Here is a 24,420-nt window from a genome sequence, read left to right as displayed (position 1 = left end):
TGTCTTATTCACTGAAGATTCCCAAAGACCTAGATTCATCCCTGGCATGCCGAAGACACAAAATATATGAGGCAAATGGATGTCTAAACAGTTACATGTTATTGTTCTAAACGTGTATTCACATGCAATTATCTATCAAATAACCTAAAAACTTCCTTGAAAGTTGATATTAAAAGAAAACACTTTAAATGTTAGAAAACATGTGCACACTAAAATGGTGTTCAGTATTACAGAATTCTCAGAGAAATTTATAGCTACTTAGATATAGGAGTAACTCTAGGTAAACTTTATTTCCAGAGATGCAGACATATACAAATTCCCTCATAGAATATTCTGTGATTACTGAGTTTAAACTTTAATGGAAACTCAGGATAAATTTAGGCAACAAGACTCACAATTCCTTCAGACGTTCCTCAGACACAATTAACTGATACCAATTAAATATATTAATGCTCTGTGGTAAAAATATTATCCTATCAGAGAAGAATGAGCTTACTCTAAAAAAATATATTTTTAAAAAAATCTACAAATCGGAGAACATAACTGGGATTCAAGGACTAAAAACATTCTTCTGCATAATTAAAATGACATTATATTCAGTTAGCAAAAGTATGTAAAGCTCTTAAAAGATTGAAAATACTGTAAATGCCAGCAGATATAGATGGAACAGCATGGACCCAGGGCAGCTTGGAACCCAGGGCAGGGCCAGGGCCTTGTTCTAGTCTTGATAATAACCCTGGTAGGAACTGAGTCCAGGCAAAGTCAGACATTCCCCAAGGAATATTTTGCTGTCAAAAATCGGGATGAAAGAGGTAAAGTAAACGACAATGAAGAGGGATCTGATATTGAATAAGGGAGGAGGCATGTAATGTCCAAGACAAAAGGTGAATACAGAGAATGTGTGTGACAAGGAGGGATATATTTACTGAGCACTTAATAGGTGCCAGGGGACATGGAAGATTTTTGAAACGACTAAGGATGACTTCCTTTAAATATTTTATAACCTAATGAGGACAGAGATATACATCTAAATAACTTTCACATAAGAAAACTGAAAAAAGGACTATCGTATGAACACAAATAATGTACGACTAGAGTATACAGAGAAAGAGAGATCCTGGCTGAGGGGACTGGAAAGACATCAGGTAGGAAACGTCTTGTAAGCTGACCTTAAAGAAAAGTAGTGAACAGATGAAGATGGCAGCCCAGGCAAGGGCAGTCCCATCATAAGGAAGCAACTGCACGGGGGAGGTGAAAAAGAGCTGGGAAGCAAGTACTCCAGTTCCTAAATGACACCATCACCAGGGACCACCAGCTACTCACTCCACCAACTTCCGCCCTTAATTACACCAGAGCATCTTGATTCGAATCAGCTCCCTCAACGTGATGCCTGAAGAGAGAAGCCATCTGCAGGGCTGCTAGGCTCTATCTGCCAAATACTAAAAAGGCAGTGCGATTAAATCAGGGTGCAGCTGAAGAAAAGCTTAGTGCTCTGAATGTGAGAAGCAGCCCAAAGCAATTTGTAGCTCTAATAATTCGTGCCCTACAGAGCAGAGACTGATAAAGACAGAGATCAACCAAGCAGAATTTTTTCCAAGTGTACAAACACATATTCTGACAAGGGTAAATTAAAGGAACTATCCCAGACAGAAGGCCGGAGAGTTTCCTGAGTTAAAATGTACGTGTGGAGTCAGACATTTTTTAGAGAATGGAGAAAGTTATTGGTAGAGAGGTTTTTGGGTAAGTGCAGGCTGAGTATAACACACCCCTCCAGCATCACCTCTTGCTTTATTACACTTCATTAAAGGAAAAACGAGTTATTGCCCACTTCATTTTTATGCTGCTTTCTTGATCTATAGACTATTTGTTCTCTGTTAGAAAGGTTTGATATGAGGCATGACTTTCAGTAATAGCTTCCCTTACACACTCTTTACTGAAATGGCACCAGAATTCTGTCCTCCTGGTCTGCCATGTCCATTTAAGACCTGGGCAGGTGTTCACCCAGCATCAAAACATGTCCCTTTCCCTCTAACAGCCTTATCCATTACATAAAGGACCCAAACAAGCCTGATCCGATTTAGAGCTTGCTGTATTCTGCCAAAAGATATCTACCAAAGGGCAAAAACTGAATGTGAAGGCAACCAGACACTTAGCAACACACCATTAAAGAATGTCATGACTATCACGACCCTGCACTTGCTATATTTTGACCACACTGTGATCTTCAAGAGCCCTGCTATATTTGTATCAACATAATTTAAATATTTTATTTTTCTACCTTCCCTTGGCCCTGAATGATTTCTTTTCTCAAATGCATGACTTGAAATAATGTCTATTTTAGATAAAAGTATAAAAATCAACAATGGGAGGAATATGTTCTATAAATAATACACCCGTAATTTGCACCAGAGCTGCCCTGGCACGAGTTAAGCCCTCATTCCAGTATTGATAATTCTACTGAGCTTTCCCTCAGTAGCCACAATGGAAACAGGGTAATTAGGGCCAATTCTACAATCCTGTGAAATTTACCACTACACCTCTCATAAGAAATTCCTGATACGCTGGGGGGAACTACATTTTAATTCTTCAAGGGTAAATGCAACGTGTACATTTATAATTGATAACAATCATCCTATTAAAGTCTAAAAAGAAGATTCCAGTAAGTTAACAGACTACATTAACTGCTACCTTTCTTTTAGGGTGCTAATAATGCTTATTATTTAGTATACTTACATGTATAGTAATGCAGGTGCATTTAGCATAGTGCAGCCCATGAGTCAACTTTGTCCCACAGACATGGCTTTTTTCTTTAATAGATCCCATTGTAAAATTCAATTAGGTGCTAACAAGTAATAGCTGAGTAATTTCCACTGGTGCACAGTCAGAGTTAGTGGAGGTAGAGGGGAAACTCTCAGAAGCCATGGTGCTGGAAGCCAGGGCTGAGAGAACTCCCAGCAGGCACACCACGAGGCAAGGGGGACCTCTCGGCTGGTGCACCAAGTGGGTGGTGAGTCTTGGCCAGCGGGCCTCTGGAGCAGAGGGGAGGGGAAAGTGCAAGCTGATATGAATCAGCCCACAGCCAGGGAGCAGGGAACGCTTTCCACTGGTGCGACACAGGAGATGAGGAGATGGGTTACATAAAGGGGATGCACAAATAAATATGTATATTGAGAAGCCAGATTTCTCACTCTCAAAGAAGGAAGTACAAACACAGAAAGAGAGAAGGCTCAAATAAAGCAGGAGACACTGAATTATAATTGGAGATGGCATGGTTTCAGAAAGCTGAGAAATAAATAGTATAGATGTCTGTGGGTGTAAATACACGTGTGTGTATGTGTGTGTGTGTGTTCTGTCCACTTAGAAGGCCTAGAAGCACAGAGAATACTTCCCACCCAGATCTTGGTTTCTAAATGCCATTCTCCACTGAAAGAAACCAGACTCCTTGAGAAACGGCTGATTCCAAGGCTGAGTAAAGAAAAGCATGACATGAACCTGGAACATCTTGTGCCAAAAAGTAAGATAGAGTTCTCAAAGAATGATGGGGACATCTGAAAGGGACACAGGATTCCACTCCCAGGAGTTCCCACTGGCCAAATTGGGGACAACTGTGCTTCAAAACCACCACTAATAATAATAATGTGTCATAACCCATTGAATAAAATAAGAATCCATAAGTCCATACCGACATAATTAATTAGGGGAGAAGAGAAAGTTTGACCATAGAGTAGGATGCTAATTAATAAGTGTATAAGGAATTTTTAAAAAATCATCATTTAGCAACCATCAGACTAAGAGCTAATTTAGACAAGAAACTTCAGTGGCATCCCCTGAGAACTTGTCAGAAATGCAGATTCTCAGGCCTCATCCCAGAGCCACTGAATTGGAAATTCTAGGGGTGGGGCCCTGCAACCTGCGCTGTACCGAGGCCTCCCAGGTGATTCTGATGCAGCTAAAGTTTGAAAACCACTGCTCTGCTGCCCACAAAACTGGCCACCTGAGGTTCTTACTCAAAACCCAGAAGGTCTAGTGACCTGACAGGGGGCGCTGTGGCTGACGGAAGGTCTCCACTCTCTGAGCCAGGACACTGCCATTTAGAACTCGACAATTACTCAAAACAGACCCAATGAGCTCACATTTAATCAAGGCAGTGGCTATTTCAGAAGGTCACTATTAATATACGAAAGGTGGATACACTGACAGATGCAAATGATGGCCATCTGTGGCACAAAAAAAAAAAAATAGTTCTAAGGTACTCGCTAGGCCTTTTGCTCAAGCAACCTGCAAAAGTTTTCAGAATGTAAATATGATTTCCCATAAATAAAAATTTTATCCACACTTTAACCCACTGTCGGAGTACATTTTGTATTTACATTCTTCTTAGAAACTTCTCTTCTGTAATTTTCCTTTTTAATTATTTATATAAGCACGTCCTAAAAAATGTCGTGAAACTGCTTACAAAAATTCACACAAGATTCAACATCTCTTCCACCCCAGGAATAAAAACATGCTCTAGGAATGTGCTCAAAATAATCATTTCTGCCACTAGGTTCAGCTTCAAGTTTAACAAATATTTTAAAGCTTATGTGCAAAGCACTCAGTCCTGTGGAGATAAAAAGATGAAAGCAGGCAAACAGGATCCCTGTGCAGAGGAGAGATGACGAAGAAGACATGTTCCAGCTTTCAAACCATCATTGCATTATCCTCATAAATGGAATTGCTGGTTCCGAATTCTCACCACTGGAGAGGATTTCAAGCTCTCGATATTTCTTTTCTTCTTCTTTTGTATTACACCAGAGTTAGACTGTTTTCAGTGGTGGGCATGGAGAGAACCCGCAAAACTACTCTGCTATGGTATTTAAAAGAGGGAATGAGAAGCTGTGGTGATGTGAGAAGTGAGACCTCCTTTTCCTTTATTTGAGGGACTGTTCACACGTCGCACCTCCAGTGGGGTGCTCACATCTGTGCTCACAGAAATGGGATCAAAGCTGGTTATCTGGGCCCAACCAGCCCCTGTGTTATTTTGTTGTTGTGTTAGCACACTTGCCACAGGCGTGCCATCTTAGTGGGCAAGTTTATTAACAAGAAGGAGGGAGGGAGGCCAAGGACCTTTGTTCCACTTCCTTTTCTCTGCTCATTAACAGATCGTCAACAGGCAACCAGGTGAACTGAAAGGAGTTGATGTTCGCACCAGCAATTCTGCTACTTGTTAGCAGCTCTGGTAAGAGAGGAAAAACAGATAGGAAGGGGAAAAAAAAAAAATCCTGGGAGGAAATGTGGAACTCAGATTTTGTTCATCCTGCTGGATTTCTATAACCCTTGCTCTCCTTAGCGCTCTTCATCATGAAAGTCCTGAGCTCTCTGCAGAGGAGCTCCCTCCAGTCCCTTTTGTTCCAGTCTACTTTCCCCTTTCCTCCTGTCCTAACTGGGCGGTTTATGAAACCTGGACCTCAAAGATACTGCGATGGGGAGTGGACAACTGAGAGAGCAGGAACAGATCCTGCATCCATGCTCTCAGTCTAACGCAAACCACCTTTTAGGAACAGAGGTTTGGGATCAAAAACAAAATTTGGGGGTGCAATCAAAGAAAAGATAAGCCTCAAGCTAGAGTTCAAACATAGACCCTTCTGCCACCTTTGTTTCCAACATGAAAAAGTAGGGACTATGTCAATAACTATGAGGACCCTTACGATTTTATTAAAGGGAATTTAGAATCAAGATCAGGGCTCAGAATGTTTGAACACTTTCTAGAACATTCCAGAATGGTCTACTTTTGATTAAGTATTAATGGAGTGTGGCCAGATGACTATCATAAGGCACAGATCCAAATATAATTCATTTTATACTGTAGATAGTAACTTTTTTGGATTTGAAAAATATATATTCACAGAAAATTTAAATATGAAATCTAGATTTCCTAGCTCAGATAATGTCTTCAGAGCAGGCCGCCTTTAGATAATGCCTTTTGCCTTTAGAGTAATGACTCACCATTACATTAACACGAAAAATAATAGGGCTTGTAGAGGTTATCACAATCTTGTATATCCTTCTTCCTAGCCTAACGCTTCCACATAAGCAGCACACCTTTTCAGCATAGGCAACAGGTGTGAACTGGTCACCAATACATATTGGGGGTTAGAGATACATTTTTCCCTCTATAGAGTATTAATAGATTCAGCCTTCAGCTTTTCTTCCCAATCTTTACTTTGTTTCTATAGAAAATTAACAGATCTCTCTCCTTATCTTCCTCCCACCCCTTCCTTTCCACCCTCTCTCCCTCTAAAATACAGACGGAGTAAGGTACCCTCTCTCCTCACTGCAGTACAATGACTATAAATTCACTCATTCTGATTAAAACAAAAAATATCAAAATGAGCATGTGCAAATACAAGATGTTTCCGATCCAAAAATATTTGCAAAGGATACCAAAGGGGGTCAGGAGACCCTCTAAGAAATGCTATTTCTTTATTTCGCTTTATTTGTCTCACTCTCATAAAGTAGAACTGTTTGCTCAAATTTCCCCAAATTTTGAAGTTTTACCAAGATCTTAAAATCTGCTAATGTTCTTCAGAGACCTAAGGTGTTAGTCTTCAAGAACGATAGTATACGATTTGCTCCATAACATCTGAAAATGTGTATAGTGACAGGAATTGATGGCAGGGCAGCATTATAAAGTTACCCCATGCTGATGCTCTTTCTGGCACAGATCACTTAACCGATGAAGTTGATGATTTAACCAACTGCACTTTTCCCTAATACCTTAGACAAAACACAATCCTCCCATGGTTCCGTCAACAAAGTCCAAAATGCGTAATAAAAATTCAATGTAACGGAAAAAAGCAGAGCGCCTCCTAGTCATGAATGCGTTCCTGAACTTGATGTTTCCCCAGGTTAACCTTCTGGGGAGCTAACAACATCATAATGCCATAGAAATGACAGAGGAAAAATCCAAGAGCAAAGAACTAATTAGCTCCATAGGGACACACCAGACAGGAAGGCTAAGTTCCAAAGGGTAGAGTGTAAACCCTCAAGCAGGGAAAACTATAAACATGATTCACTTCTTTATCCAAATCCGATCCCTTAAAGCAGACATTTGGGATTGCCCTGTGAAGTAAGAGGGCACTGATTGACAAGTTTTTCGGTGGGAAGTTGCTGCAATCCAAGACAATGATCGGTATGAGTGTTATCCACATGCATGAGAGAATGCGCAAGAACTTGGCAAATGAGAACATAAGGAGACGTGGAGAATCTGTTCTCCTGGAGGAGCCCGGGGGACAACTTCTTCTATGCGCCTACATCCAACATTTCTCTAGGAATTCTCTTTTCTACCTTGGTTAATGCAAAGCTCTCTCTAATACTCAGTTATTTGGTCATGATCTGTTTTTCTATCACTGTTTTCTTCTCCAACTCCCCTCTTGTTTCTCACTTTCAGATAGAACAAGATTGCCATCCCTCACAGTAAATGCAGTTCCTATCTGCACATGTCCACGCTTAGCCTCGGGATGAAATTGAAAGCATTCAGGAATGTGTTTTGGTGGAGACTAGTCTACTTGCTCTATACCTACTGGATTTTACAACCCCTGCTGGTGAGGAAAAGAAATAACATGTTACCAGCGAGAAGACAATGGGAACCCTGCTACACATATGGAAGAAAGAAACCTCCAGGATCAGGGATCTGCAAACAGAAGTAAAGAGGGTGAGACAAAACCTGTGATGATCTCCCATTTTGGGGTGTCATCCCTGAAGCCACACATCCTCACCCCTGAGGCCACAATTTCCTCTGTGGACACTGGTGGCTCGAACGATAGTAGGAAAAACAAATCCATGTCCTCACATTATCCCCATGTCCAAATCCCATTTTCCAGAGTCTGCTGGCCCAGCCTTCTTCCCACTCCACCTCTAGAATGATCTCCAGATTTGAGGCTTCTAATCTCAGAGGGCCTGGCTTGTATCTCTCCCCCATCCCTGATCTTCACGCATGCTCTCTAAAGAGTGATACACTAGCCAACTATCAAAGCCTTGGAGATAGAAACAGCCCATTTCAAAAAGTTTATTTCTTTATACATGCATCTGTTGAGCACATAGCAGCCCATTAAAGGAACAAACATCACAAACTGTGTTTCTCACCCATTTTTCATTCTTGCCTCCCCTGAAGGGCCTTTTTAGACATTTTTTTTCTAATCGCACCCCTCCTTGGACAAGTTTAATACCATAGATATACTATATATCTGTTTCGTGACATGTACACATAAAAAGAGCATGATTTTTTTCACCCACCAAGAACCAATTTTTGCCCCTTTGGGAGAGACATAATGCCTGCTGAGGATGCATGATCTTAAAGCAGGCAACAATTAAAGTAATTTTGCCAGAAGTGTTTAACCACTGCTTCTCTAATACTTAGTGGCGTACAAATCACCGAAAACATCATCTCCCCTTTAGATCAGTCATCTGTATTAAGGAGCTCCAGAGAAGCAAAGTCTTAATCTCCTGAGATGCTAAAACACAAATCTTCTTCCCACAGTGCCTAGTGCCTCTTCCTCGGCCCTCCAGAAGAAAGTCTACAGCATTAGCAAGCATTAACCCTCAAGGAAACACTAACCCCAATGAAGTTCTTCCTACAACCTTAAAGCATTTTAATCATATACTAAAACACAAACCCAATCAACTCATTTCCCACTCCCTTAACTAGATAAACATACTCACTTCTTGCCGTTTGAAGTTCTGGACATATTCTTCAAACTGTTCATCTTTTGTTTCATCGGCTTTCCCAAGCTTCTGAAGGACCTAGTTTGCAAATAAAACAAAATGGTTTGATTTAATAACGTTTTCCAATAATAGGCAGAGCAAGGTTGTTGCTTTGCTCTTTTGAGGAGATGTCACTCTTAGCACAGCTGGTTTTTCTGTTCTGGGACATCCTGGCTTTGGAGTTCAACAGGCTTTAACCACAAACCCATCACTCCCAGGCTGCGTGACTTTGAGCAAGTGTCATGCTACACTGCCTTTATTTATTTACGTATCTGTTCTCTCCAGTAGGCTATATATGACTTAAAAGACAATATCTATGCCTTGTCTTTTTGGCCAAGGCATCTGGCACAAAGCTTGATGTATAACAGGTATTCAACTGTTTGTTAAACAGTGAACCAAAGTTATTCAACTGAAGTATTAACTTACTTCATAGGGATGGTATTAGAGTCACTGCAGCCAGGCACATGGTAAGTTCTCCCTCTACCATCTTCCCACATTCCCTTCAATTCGAAACTCTTGAAGAGGCACTGGGATACGCTAGGCCCCACGATAAGCACTGGTCATCCAGAAATACAAAAACGAATAAAGCAAGGCCCCAGCACTTAATCTCAAGAAATTTATAATCTAGTGGGGTAGACGAGGCAGGTTCACAAATAACAAATCAAAGACAACGTGTAATAAGCAACATGAGGGGCTTTCAAAGTGTTACGGGCAATCTCCTTTAGAGCTGAGGGCTTCAGGGAATGCTCTGCAGAGGTTCCTCAAACGGTACTGGAAGTTCCAATAGACAGGAAGGAGGCAGAGGACATTCCAGCCAAGGAAGCAGCCTAAGTAAAGATCACTGGAAAAATCATTACGACTGTGGGATTGGGCATGAGTAGTCCTGTTTTCCTAGAGCACAGGACTGGTTATCAGAAGTCGTTCTTAGAGATACAACAGAAAGTTACTTTGAGACAGAGCAGAAGGATTCTGAGAGCCACAACTGGGTTCACTATTCAAACTCCTGTATCTAGTACCTAAAACACCAACGTGTTTAAGAATATAAAAACTCTGCAAACACTGCCTTCTCAGATACACGCGCCCTACGGCATTACCAAATATATTTTTGTGAAACATAAACATTCAGGTATTAAAACATATATTCTTACAAAGCACTTTCTATGGCTAGGTTTTACATGAGATTATACCAATTTGTTTCCTAAAATCAAACCTATACCCTTGTATAAATTAAGAAGTTTTAATGAGGTCTTTCAAGGCCTCATTAAAACCACCTAAAACTTGGAAAGAGACAAGAGACATCACTGGGCGTCCTTTGGTGCTGTGCTGGATTGCATTTCTGATTGGCCTCCTGCCGAATGGGCATTTTACAGCTCCACAGGGACAGAGGTTAACTCGAAAATTTCTCTTAGAAAGGCATGATAACTGTTTCCGTCCAATGGAAAAGATAACCCCAAAGATTATAGTTTATCACCCTGCAGGACTTTAAATAGTTTTGTATCTAACTCAGCCATCTTATTTTAAAATCTCTTCATTAAACAGTCCATAAATACCCAGCTCAACAAATACACTGTGAATCAGTTTTAACATCATACTGGGCACTTCATTAATTAACGAGTTGAATAAAATCTATGACACATATTTTATGTTTACATGAAAATCTTGTCTTTAGTTTTCAAAAAACTACAACAAGAAGATCAACCTAGAAGAGTTATGCAAACACAGGATATTGTTACTATTATTTTTATTACTATTGTTGTAAGAGAGATAGGGGAAAGCAAAATTACACAGGCCCATGAGCAAGAAAAGTAAAATTCAATCACAGAGGGACTCTCGAGCTTGTTACAAGATCCCTTCCCATCTATGCCCATATTTTCATTCTAAGTAATGCTTTAAGAAAGAGGAAGTTTGAAGAATGATGTCAGCATCATGGGGGAGTGAGTTGTTCCCTTTGTCTCTCCCCTCTACGTTACAGCAACTGGACATCCACTGACAAACAGAGGATTCCTTACACAGCACAACAGGATGCCTAAGGGATCCATGCATCTATACATCTAAAGGTGGGTGGACTGGACCCCCAAGAGGAAATGGAACTAGGGCAGCACCCTCTCCCCCTCCCCCAGCAGCAGTGACCCAGGGTACAGTGATCACACAGGCCCACACACCTGCAAGCAAACTTGGCAGGGGCAGGAAAGAAAAGGTGTGGTTTGCTCCCTGCCCATGTCCCAGCAGATCCAGTATGCACACCCCCTCCCCCTGCCCCTGGAGTGGCCAGGTCTTTCCAACAATGGGGATACTATACAAAACTCAGATTTTCCCAGCTTGGACAGGGTGCCCTGACCTGAGTTTTGAAAACACACTGGCTAGCACCAGAGACCAGAGGCTGCACAGCAAGCAACAACAGAAACCTCTCCCTGCTTAGCTGCTGCTCCCCGCTAGTGGTGGCAGGAGAAACCTGCGACCAGAGATTTCAGGAACCACAGCAGAACCAGTGACCCTGCCCCCATGGATGGCACCCCGAAAACCAGCTCCACCAGCAGCAAGGGCTGCATACAAGTCCCTGGGTCCCCAGGCCCCCAGCAGCAACAGCAACACTCATGAACCCAGCACCTCTGGCAGCGGTGCAACCAGCACCCCCAGACAACCCAGGAGCAGCGGCATAGACAATGTGCAGGGCAGCAGCATCTGAGCCCATGGAGAGCAAATGAAGAGCCAGTGGAGGAACACGAGATCCATACAACCCCAGAAGCAGCAGAAGTGCTTGGAGCCTGGTAGCCTCATTGGCAACACCTCAGACTGCAGGGACATCGAAAGCAGCAAGACACAAGCAACCTGAGAGGCACAAGCAGCACAAAGAGGGCACTGACGACACCTCTGGCAGAGGCAGCAGAGGGTGGAAAGTGCAGGCTGTTAAATACCATCCGAAGCAGCTCAGAACCAAAGTCATCAAAGCCTTACCCAGATAAGAAAGGTGGGTACTACCACGAATGCACTGGCAGAGGATCAATTCATCAAACACCAGGAACAACTACAGTAACACGGCCGAAGAGAAAGAGAATAACAATTCTCCAGAAACCAAACTTGAAGTCACAGAACATTACAATCTAACTGACAGAGAATTCAAAATAGCTGTCATAAAGAAACTCAACGAGTTGGAAGAAGATTCAGAAAGACAGTTCGATGAGCTCAGGAATACGATTAATGAACAGAAGGAGTACTTCACCAAAGAGATTGAAACTCTGAAAAAAAAAAACAAAGAGAAATTCTGGAGAAGAAGAACACAATTAATGAGAAAAAATAATGTAGAAAGCATTAAAAATAGAGCAGATCATATGGAAGAGAAAATTAGTGAGATTGAAGATAGAAACCTAGATATGACCCAGGTGGAGGAGGAGACAGAAATAAGATTTTTAAAAAATGAAGAAATTTTTTGAGAAATATCTGACTCAATTAGGAAAAGTAACATAAGGATTACAGGTATCCCAGAAGAAGAGAGGCAGAAAGGAGCAGAGAGCTTGTTCAAAGAAACAACAGCTGAGAACTTCCCCAACCTGGGGAAAGAACTGGACATGCAAGTCCAGGAAGCTAACAGAATTCCTGATCACCTCAATGCAAAAAGACCTTCTCAAAGGCATATAATAGTAAAACTGTTAAAATTAAATGACCAAAACAAATATTAAGGAGAGCAAGACAGAAGAAAATAACCTACAAAGGAACCCACATCAGGCTTTCAGCAGATTTCTCAGCATAAACATTATAGTCTAGGAGAGAGTAGAATGATACCTTCAAAATACTGAAAGACAAACACTATAAGCCAAGAATACTATAACCATTAAAATTATCCTTCAGATATGATGGAGAATAAAAGCTTTGCCAGACAAACAAAAGCTAAGGGAGTTCATCACCACTAGATCTGCCTTGCAAGCAATATTGAAAGGAGCCCTCCTACATCAAACAAAAAGGCAAAGGTTTACAAAGCTTTGAGCAAGGTTAAATAGACAGACAGAATCAGAAAGCTGCAGCTCTAAGTCAGAAGAGGTTGGCAAACCCTTAATTATACCATAAAGGACAAAAAGAAAGAAAGCATCAAAAACAACTATACCCACTTCAATATGATCACAAACTAACAAGACAAAAAACATAATTTATGAAAACAAAAACATAGAAGGGGAAGAAGTAAGGGACAGAACCTGCATTGGCAAATGGAGATGAGGCAAATTGAATGCAAAAAGACATTAAAAGGATGATACACCATGATCATGTGGGATTTATTCCAAGGATGGCTCAAAATGCACAAATCAATTAATGTGATACAACACATTAACAATATCAAGAATAAAAATCACATGATCATCACAATAGACGAAGAGAAAGCAACTGACAAGATCCTACATACATTTATGATAAAAATTCTCAATAAAATGGGTATAGAAGGAAAGTATCTCAACATAATAAAGGCCATATATGACAAAACCACAGCCAACATTATACCCAATGGTGAGAAACTGAAAGTTATTCCTCTAAGGACAAGAACAAGAAAAGGATGCCCGCTCTCACCAATCTTATTCAACAGAGTACTGGAAGTTTTAGCCAAAACAATTAGGCAAGAAAAAGAAATAAAAGGTATCCGATTGGAAAGGAAGAAGTAAAACTCTCACTATTTGCAGATGACATGATTCTATATTCAGAAAATCCTAAAGAATCCGCCAAAAAACTATCAGAAATAATCAAAGAATACAGTAAAGTTTCAGGGTACAAAATCAACATACAAAAATCAATTGCATTTCTAAGCACTAATAATGAACTTTCAGAAAGAGAAATCAAGAATACAATGCCATTTACAACTGCAACAAAAAGAATAAAATACCTAGAAGTAAATTTAACCAAGCAGGTGAAAGACCTATACACTGAGAACTATAAGACATTATTGAAAGAAATTGAAGACGACATAAAGAAACGGAAAGAAATTCCATGCTTATGGATTGAAACAATACACATATTTAAAATGTTCATATTACCTAAAGCAATTTACAGATTCTATGCAATACCAATCAGAACCCCAATGACATTTTTCATGGAAATAGAACAAAAAATCCTAAAATTTATATGGAATAACGAAAGACCTCGAACAGCTAAAACAATCCTCAGAGAAAAGAACCAAGTTGGAGGTATCACACTCCCTGAGTTCAAAATACACTACAAAGTTACAGTAATCAAAAAAATTTTGGTACAAAAACAGACACACAGCTCACTGGGACAAAATTGAGAACCCAGAAATAAAACCACACATCTGTGGACAGCTAATTTTTGACAAAGGAGCCTAGAACATGCAATAGAGAAAGAAAAGTCTCTTCGATAAATGGTGCTGGGAAAACTGGACAACCACATGCAAAAGAATGAAAGTAGACCATTATCTTATACCATCCACAAAAATTAACTCAAAATGGATTAAAGATTTGAACGTAAGACCTGAAACCATAAAATTCTTAGAAGAAAATACAAGCAGTACACTCTTTGACATTGGTCTTAGCAGTATCTTTTTGAAAGCCATGTCTCCTCAGGCAAGAGAAATAAAGGAAAAAATAAACAAATGGGACTACATCAGACTAAAAAGCTTCTGAACAACAAAGGAAATCATCAACAAAATGAAAAGATAACCCACCAACTGAGAGAGATATTTGCAAATTATATATCTGAGAAGGGGTTAATTTTCCAAAATATATAAAGAACTCATACAACTCAACATCAAAAGAACAATCTGATCAAAAATGGGCAGAGGATATGAACAGACATTTTTCCAAAGAAGATATACAAATGGCCAACAGGCACATGAAAAGACATTCAACATCACTAATTATTAGGCAAATGCAAATCAAAACTACAATGAGTTATCACCTCACACCTGTCAGAATGGCTATAATTAACAAGGCAAGAAATAAGTGTTGGAGAGAATGTGGAGAAAAGGGAACTCTCATACACTGCTGGTGGGAATGCAAACTGATGCAGCTACTATAGAAAATACTATGGAGATTTCTCAAAAAATTAAAAATAAAAATACCATATGATCCAACTATTTCACTACTGGGTATTTATCCAAAGAACATGAAATCAACTGCTCAAAAAGATATATGCACCCCTATGTTCATCAAAGCATTACTCACAATAGCCAAGACATAGAAGCAACCCAAGTGCCCATCAACAGATGAATGGATAAGGCAGATGTGCTATATATATATATATATATATATGTATATATATATATATATATACACAATGGAATAGTACTCAGCCATACAAAGACAAAATCGTGCCATTTGTGACAACATGGATGGACTTGAGGGTATTACGCTAAGTGAAATAAGTCAGAGAAATATGATTTCACTCATATGTGCAAGATAAACAAACACATAGATAAGGACAACAGATTACTGGTTACCAGAGAAGAAGGTGATCAGGGGAGGGCAAAAGGGGTAAAGGGGCACATATGTATGGCAATGGATAAAAACTGGACTAATGGCGGTGAACACGATGCAGTCTATACAGAAACTGAAATATAAGGATGTACACCAAAAATTTACACAATGTTGTAAGCCAGTATGACCTCAGTAAAATAATTTTTTTAAAAAAATTGAATTGTGGTAATGGTTACATAGTTCGGTAAATCACTGAATTCTATACTTAAATTAGTGAATTTTATGGTATTTATATTATACCTCAATAAAGGTGTATTAAAAAACTATCTGTAATAAACATAGCAAAATATTTTTTTAAAAAGTTTGCTTGAGGGCCGGCCCGGTGGTGCAGCGGTTAAGTGCGCACGTTCCGCGTCTTGGCAGCCCGGGGTTCGCATCGCAGGTGCGGACATGGCACCGCTTGGCACGCTGGCCATGCTGTGGTAGGCGTCCCACATATCAAGTACAGGAAGACAGGCACAATGTTAGCTCAGGGCCAGGCTTCCTCAGCAAACAGAGTAGGACTGGCAGTAGTTAGCTCAGGGCTAATCTTCCTCAAAAAAAAAAAAAAAGTTTGCTTGATTCCTCTTTTTTCCTTTTACCTTTTTATAGCTGTGTCTCCCAAATGACCCCCCACCACAAAACCAACAAATTTTAAAAAACAAGAAAACTAAAGTAGCAGGGGAAAGACACCTAGCATTTACCATATGAATTTTTCCCTAATTCTTAAAATCTACTAATTCATAAATTTTTGTTACTCCAGATGAGGTAAGTCATGGGGAAGCAGCATCACCTCATCCGATGGCAGCGGTCTACAAGGAAGGTTATCAAACTCTTCTGGACAAGCAGCAGCAGTCCAATCCTCGGTTCTACAACTTTGTATGTTAGTGAAAAGGCACTCTTGTCTCAGAGAATGGGAGAAAAGAAACAATCATTTATGAAGCATCTGCTACGTGCCTGAAACTGGGGAAAGTGGCACAGCATCTCTTTAGTTGTCGCTACCCTCCTATCTGGCACTTATTTTATCCACATGACAGCGGAGAAAATAGGATCACACAGTAAGTAGCTTAATGCAGACTCTCAGGAAAATCCCCTTTCTGAGGCCTGATACCTCTATCACCACCCACCCATACAGCCTTTTCCCCTCGTTGGAAGCAAATAGGATTTATACATTTTAACTATTATTCTCATCTTCTCGTTCAAGATTCCTGAATGCTACCATGCCCTAAGAAAGCCATGTCTTCTAGGCTACACATGTACAAGCATACAGGCAATCTTCAGCAGACCCCTTGCTGAAAGTTCTTTATGCAAACTTCAAATCATAGTTCTTCGCTTTTTATGTTTTTAGAAATTGTACAGTAAACTAAAATAACAAAAACACTAACGACAAAAAACTGCTCCTGGGTGTAAAGAGAGACAAAAGAATTATAATTGGATGACATCCTAAGCCCACACTCTGTCTTCTAAGGAAAATAACGAAGGATTCAGAACTCCTCGAGTTATTGCACACCCACATCTTGATACCAGCTGCCTCTGATGGCACAGCCACAGGGGAGATGGAAGAGGCAGGGCAGAGAGGCAGGAAGGGATCCAGCCAACGCTAAGAGCCTTCTCCAGGCCAGTCACTGTGTTAGGCACTTTGTGTCTATGATTTCACCTGATCCTCACAGGAACCTGCACATCTGACTTCACAGACGAGTGAACTGAGACTCTCAGACTTCAGACAACCTCCCCAAGATCATACCCTTTACAAGCAGCAGAACCAGATTCAAACCCAGTCCTTCCACCCCGTTCCTCACAGTGCCTTCACCACAAAGAAAGTACCAAATGGCTGATCCACGTAATAAAATGGATGTTTATAATATTATGAAATAGAAATGCCAAACTTCTCTATCAAAATTTTAATGTGGTCATAGGGAGTGGTATCTATAACAGGTGCTAAATTATTTGCCTTTATTTCCACATAGCAAATCAATCCATCAAAAACCCATGATGATTCTTCTCACCTATAACAAAACCTCTGTTTCTCGATTTTGTTTCTCCAGGCATTTTTAATCTCTTATTTGAAGTAGAGCAAGACCTACTTTGCTAAACCATCAGATTCTACCATCACCACCTCTTTTCTGATTTTCCCAAGGTTTCCAAGCTCTCTTTTCTAACATGTGCCTCTGGACATCTTATTTCCCTCCTCTAAGTCCTTACTCTGCTTTCTCGAATCAAATCCTAGTTTCTCATGAAGGATCCCAAAGTCCCAACGCCCTGCCGACACTCTTCTTACATATCAAGAGAGCCAGCATGTGGCAGAAAGAGCAGTGGTTGGAAGGGTAGTGATGACACCGAGGTCCTCGTCCTGACAAAGTCATTGAGAGGTAGAAGAGCAAATATTTGGCATGCATGCTGTCATATTCCAATGCTTTGGGGAATCCTAATTTATCACACCATTCTATCCCGCTGAACCTAGACTTGACCTCAGAATAGTTTTGCATGAAATGTATCTAAGTTGGCCTGTGAGCTGAAACCTATTTACCATCCCTAACTTAAGATCAAGTTATGACGGGGTGGGCCCGGTGGTGCAGCAGTCAAGTGCGCACATTCTGCTTTGGGGGCCTGGGGTTCGCCGGTTCAGATCCCCGGTGCAGACATGGCACCACTTGGCAAGCCATGCTGTGGTAGGCGCCCCACATGTAAAGTGGAGGAAGATGAGCATGGATGTTAGCTCAGGGCCAGCCTTCCTCAGCAAAAAGAGGAGGACTGGCAGCAGTTAGCTCAGGGCTAATCTTCCTCAAAAAAAAAAAAAAAAGATCAAGTTATGATTCTAAAAGCTCCAAGCTTTCTTTAAGTAACATTTCATTCCTACATTGACTCTTCCCATCATCCCCATCCTACAAAAATCCCTCTTCCCATTATTCAATCACGAAGCTTCCCAGATCCTCCATGAAGCCTGATGAGTCTAGTCTGAGTTACAACATCACCTTCTCTCCATTCAACCTAGTACCAAAACTCCCATAGTTATGGGCTTCCTGTTATCCTCATAATAATACTGCAACTGGGCTTTTCCATGCTCCAGGCACTTTTCCAAAGACTTCAGATGTATTAACTCATTTAATTCTCACAATAACCCTATAGGGTAGAGGCCATTATACCCACTTTACAGATGAGAAAAATGAGACACTGAGTTTAAGGAACTCGTCCAAGGTCTCAGAGCTAGTTACTGGAGGAGCCCAGGTTCTGATCCAAGTAGTATATCCCATTCTACTGAGAGTTCATACACTTGCTCTGACCTTGTCAATACATTTTATTTCACTTTCAGGTTGTATTTGGCTTATCTTCACAGAACAGCGTTAAGAGCACAGGCTTTAAAGCAGTGGGGCTCCAAAACTGCTGCACGGGTGGCCTGAGAGGCAGCAATCTCATTTAGAAGACAAAGTTCTCAGGAAATCTTTTGAAGCTGTGTTGGTGAGCACACATTTTAAAGTAGACTACACATGTCTTTGTGAGGATTGAGGGAGGGCTGATGGGGATGATGGAGTGGCTTTAAAAGCCTGCTTCTCCTGCCATCACCGTGGCATGTTGCCCAGACCTAAGTTTGTCTATGCTGTAACATGGGCAGTGTTACTTCATAGTACCTAGCCTCTCCTTGCCTCTCCTATAAAATGGGATATAACATTATTATATTCTATAAAGGGATATAATATAATGGGATACTAACATCATCTATTTCATAGAATTGTTTCAAATTACTAACAAAACCTTATATAGTATTTAACAGAGTTTCTAGTATATATTAAATGTTTGTTAAATGTTAGCCACTATTATTATCATCATCTTACTTCAGTTTGTTTGTATGTAGGCATCACGCTGCTACTAGTTGAGACTACACTCCTGGAAGGAACATGGATCTCACGGGTGTGCAGCGTCAGACGCAGGCGCACCTGGCTTTGCAATGCTAACTTCACTGAGCCACCCCTCCCGGCAAACAGACCACCAGGTGGTAGAATTTAGGCCCATCCAATGCAGTTACAAGCCTTGAGTTGCCAGCGCTCCCAGAATAACGTGGATGGTGACACATCCGAATTTTCTCCCAGGAAAAGAAATATGAATTAAAGGAACTCATTTTCTGGCAAAGAAGTATTATTTGATTCAACAAGGCTTTCCAGAAGAAAATGCGAAAAGGGCAGAGAGAAAATGAATGAACTGGAAGAAAGCAGTCCACTTGGTAGATTCACGCGGAAGACAGGAGAAAAATCAGATGCCCAGGCAGATGTCATTCTGATGTTGCTCAAATGATCAGAACTGTTTTGGGTTGAAACAAAAGGATTCCGGAAAATAAAGTTGTAGCGTACGCAGTGGTTAAAGCAACAAATCACCAGAAATGTGTAAATGCTTCCTCTAGAGGAAGGTGATTTACCAAAACATAAGGAACAAATCATACTTTCTGTTTGAAAATTAGGGTAGGAAGAAGATAATACTATACTTTGGGAATCAAGAGAGAGAAACCACTTTCCTTGAGTACAAAATAAGTAATAAACATGCCTTTTTTCATCAGACATTTTCTTAGCTGAGATTTTTCATTCCCCCTTAGACTTGGTTTATAATGTTTTAAATAAACCAAAGTATCAAAGTATTTAACCAATAAATCAGAGTCCGTGCAGATTCTTTCAAGAAATAAATTTTCTTTGGAGGAAAGTAGTAATCATTCTAAGTATACAAGTAAAAACCGATTGTGTTATTCTATTCTAAAACTAATTGTTCACAATATATGCTACTATGCCTTCCTTTGGCACTAATAAACAAAGGGTTTTTCTTAAATAAAACTGTATACAGATTCACACACATTATCAATTACTCAATATCACAGTTTCATTTCACAAACCAACGTTATCTATGAATAATATGAAAGATCTATTATTCCACATTGCAAATTTATTATTTAAAAAATGCTGGAAGGATCCAGTAACATAAATATTAAAAGGACAAATAATCACTCTAATAACTTCCTCTCAGTTATGAGTCTCTTTGAAAGAGCAGAAAATACTGCATTTTTTGCAAGAATTGGGCACTATAACTTGGGAATAAACTGATAAGCATAAAAAAACATGAGATCATGTATCAATTTTTAAAAAATTAAAAAACATTTTAAAGTTAACAGTAGTTATTTCTAAAAGGTAAGATTCAGGGTGACTATTATTTTTTCTTTATAATTTTCTACATTTTCCACAATTTCCTCAATGTTATATGTTACTAAAGCAAGCAGGAAAAAGCATAAAGATAGATAAACAAGAGTTTATCATACTGATATCCTGTATATAAGAGATTTTACATAATAGATTCTAGTAGAAGTTAGTGAATTTGTTAGTAACTGGTTGAATCTCCCCGAAGGATACAAAAAGCTGGGGAGGATACTGGATACATTATATGATAAGAATCGGGATTAACAAAAAGAGCTTCTCTAACAAGATGAAATTCAACAGGGATAAAAGTTAGGTCAGAGATGTAATCGTACAAGTACTAGATTTATGTATTCAACTTTCAACCAAAATGTAACAGGATGAACGCTAGGAATACATGGCTTCTGCCCTTAAGTAGAACTAAGGTACGACTTTAGCAGATACGCAATATGAGCTGACAAAGTGATGTTGCTGCCAGAGCATCTAATGTACTCTCAGGCTGCACTAATAAGCATGACAGCTACCAGGAGAGCAGTCCCAAATGCTCCTCTCGCTGGATGAGTTGGTAAACACATAAATACATAGACAATCTGGAGCCAGCTGAAGGCTCCCCAGAAAGGCAGAGAGTTGACACCAAGGGGTAAGAGGTATATTTGATACAATTAGGTGCATTACTAGGGAGAAGAGGAGAGCAAAGAGCGCAGCTTTCTTCAATTATCCAAAGGAACATCACAGTAAACAGAGATTGGACATGTTCCATTAGAAACCAAGATCACGAACTAACCTTGGCAGGTAAAAGCTATAAAAAGAAAAATTTTGCACAAAAACTTTTCATTATGGTTTTCTGGAAATTAAATCGTTTGTTGGTAGAGGTAATGGGTCCGCTGTCCTGGCACTTATTTGAGCTTAACCAATAGAGAGGCTGGGGAAGGGATTCATTCACCAAACAGGTGAATAGAATAAACATCTTCTAATCCAAATTATAATTCTAATTTTAAATATCTTCTAATTTTTGAATCCATAATAAATTTATCATGTTAGCCATTTTCCCTAGAGAAGAACGCAAATCGCAACGAATGGTAGGCAGAGAAATAAGTATTCATTCCTATCTCCAACTTATATTGACTTGGGAAGACTGCATGGCAAACACTGTGTTAGGGGCTGCAGAAAAGCGAGCTGCAATCTAGGGACTGTGACAGTGTTGAAGCACGAGGTGCAAGATGTGGAGCTGGGCTAGACAAGGCTGGAGTGGTAGGCTGAGGGTAGATTATGGAAAGGCCTCCTGTGCCAGACTAAAGACTTTAATGTTCTTGCATAGACCATGGAGAGGCAATGAAGTGGTTCCCGGGAGGCAGCCACATGATTCGATTTGCACTCCTTGGTGACAATGTTAAGGACGATTAGAAGAGAGAAAGACTGGAAGAGGCAGACCAGGTCAGGGGCTATTTAAACTATCCAGGTGATAAATGACAGCCCGGGCTAAGGAACAGATAAAAGAAACCCTTAAGAAGTGGCTCCTGGGATGAAAAGGATGAGGGACAGAAAAGACACAAGGCTGACCTCAGATTTCTGCGTGGACACTGAGCAGGTCGTCTGCCAAGAGCCAGGGGGGCCAGGTTGCCGTAGGGACTCAAGGGAGAGGGAAATGGTTCAGACGTGGGACAGGAAAAGGTCAGAACCAGAAACACACAACAGGACTTTTGGCAGAAACCACGGAAGTGCAGTTGCGCACATTAAATAGCCGTCCTGTGATTTTCTACACCAGCCTCGATAAAGGTGATGAGACTGATCAGCTACATAGAAAACATCTTAGGGCACCAAAGACCCTGAAACATAAAATTGAGATGATAAAAATATATCTTTTACCTTGTTTTATGTCACACTAGTTGACAGTGAATTCATAATTTAGGTGACCTCTCTCGTTTACTGCTCTACTGGCTATGTTGAAAATACCAATTAAGCCTGAAGGAGTTTGGCACCATTGATATTACAGGAGGATTACTATATATTCATGCATCTCATATTCAGACTTTGACAACATGACACATCTCCCACCTACAGGCAAAATGAAGAAAATTCTGTGCCTTGTGCATTTTGGCTTAGGACTTAAGTCTTATACTTCAAGGATAATTTTATCTACATTGACACTTTACTATTTCAAAACAATAAGATTCTTGTTACTTTTGTTGCCGCTGTTTTTCAAATGCAAAATAATATCCTAAATTGAATCAGTTTTTGCAAATTGCCTTTCCTTTCCCGTGAGATTCTGAAATATTCCCCTGGGGCTAGCTGTGTGCTCATTCTCTCACTTTCAGCCCCAAGTTCAGAAGTTCTGATCTGATTCTAAAAGACATCATAACATAGGCAAATAAAAAATTAAATGGAAAGGAAAGGCAGGAATATGGTAACTTGGAACACCTCAACAAATAAATCCTCTTTCAGTGTCTCCTAAAGCAGTTAGTTCCTCAGCTTGGGTGGCCAATTTTCTCCAATGATGTCAATCTCATATTCTTTTCCAGAACAATTGCTCATGTATAAAGTACCCAAGTAAGGCCCCTACAAATTTAGAACTCTTTAATGTGGGCAGTTTGCCCATACCGTAAAGCCAAAATTTTGATCAAGTTTCAAATCCTCACAGTCCAGTGAAAATTAAATATTGACTATTGTGGTATTAAGAGAATAATGAATACCCTCTTAATATTTTTAAATTAGAAATGGAATACTATGTTGGCAACTTTCAAAAAAAGTAGTTGGCATTTTAAGTCAAAGAAAAAATCTGTAATCTTTTATTCCGCAAGGAAAAGACTTCTGTTGTTAGGAAGGAGGATCAAAGTAAGGTCAACCTACGGTGACGTATGGTCCCAAGGAAGAAAACTGGTCCTACCATCAGAAGTGGGGAAACTGATAAGAGGAAAGGATGCAGACTACAAAGTAATTCAAGATGAAGCCCACAGGGCTGTCAGAGACAGGTTTTTATATATGGCTTCATACTGGGACAAAGGTGATGATAAAAAGAATTCAGCGGGATTGGCTACTGGGATGCCTTAGAGAGATCCATGCATTGGATGAGGGCTCAGACTAGACAAATTTCCAACTCTGGGTGATTCATGCTTCCCTAGGGCAGACTAAGCCAAGGAGAGAACCGCACAATTTAATTAGTCACCTCTGAACAAGGAAGCACCCCTCTCTTCACACTTTCTATCTTCATAAAGAAAAAGAGCACAAAAAGTTATATATACGTTATCCAGTGAATCCAGAATCAACTACATGGGATGACCATGGCCTCTTCTAGACAAGACATGGAGGATTGGTCTCCACTTCTGCCCATATTCAGATGATTCATTCATTCATCCGTCATATACGCAACTGCAAAGCCAAAGCATTAATCAAGATCTCACTCTGACACTGTGCAAAGTTCCAAAACCTTGGGCAGGAGGGAGACCATTGGGTACATACAAGCTCAGGGCAGCTGCCTGTCCTGAAGAGACCTACTGGGAAGGCACTGCACTGTTTCCTCAACTTTGGGGTACTAGTTCTTTGATCTCTCTCTGGGTAAATTTCAGGACTTAAAGAAGTGGTTTTAACATGCCCTAATTTAAGAGGAACGAGAAGAATCATCCTTTGGTATGTGCCCGTCAAGGTCCTCACTTTGCCCTCCATCTGTCCTCTGCAGAATTATTTCTGCACCATATGACATCCACTCCTGGCTCTGGCAGATCTCAACAGTACATTAGCCATCACGTCATTAAAGCCTCTTAGAAGTTGGCATGACCCTTCCTGTCAATTCTGGGAAACGCTTTTGGAGAAGAAAGAACAACAGATGAGAGAGGGGATGTTCATAGCCTTCTGTTCCTTTTGAGTGGCCTTCAGACTTAAAAAGTTTGAGAATACGGCAAAGAGAGAGTACACATCTCAGACAGGTTTATCCTAAGCGGGATGAAGGCAACTGGGAGTTAGAAAGCGATGGAGGAAAGAAAGTCCAGGAGCCTGGAAGGGAAATAGAGGCACGTGAGAAGGGCTCCCAAAATGCAGATACAGTAAGCACTGGCCAAATTTGCTTT

General features: G+C 40.2%; 1 protein-coding gene across 4 annotated transcripts in view; it reads right to left on the bottom strand.

Moving 5' to 3' along the window:
- The window catches only part of AMPH (amphiphysin), a 227,052-nt gene that overhangs the window by 110,381 nt on the left and 92,251 nt on the right, over nucleotides 1–24,420 (bottom strand). For all 4 annotated transcript variants that reach the window (XM_044770605.2, XM_044770594.2, XM_070504522.1 and 1 more), the window contains exon 2: nucleotides 8,701–8,781. In XM_044770605.2, the coding sequence (XP_044626540.2) occupies nucleotides 8,701–8,781 (81 nt within the window). The remainder of the gene's footprint in view (nucleotides 1–8,700; nucleotides 8,782–24,420) is intronic.

This window comes from Equus asinus, chromosome 1 (genome assembly GCF_041296235.1).
Source record: "Equus asinus isolate D_3611 breed Donkey chromosome 1, EquAss-T2T_v2, whole genome shotgun sequence".
Classification (NCBI taxonomy): Eukaryota; Metazoa; Chordata; class Mammalia; order Perissodactyla; family Equidae; genus Equus; species Equus asinus.
This window is presented reverse-complemented; position numbering and strand designations above follow the sequence as displayed.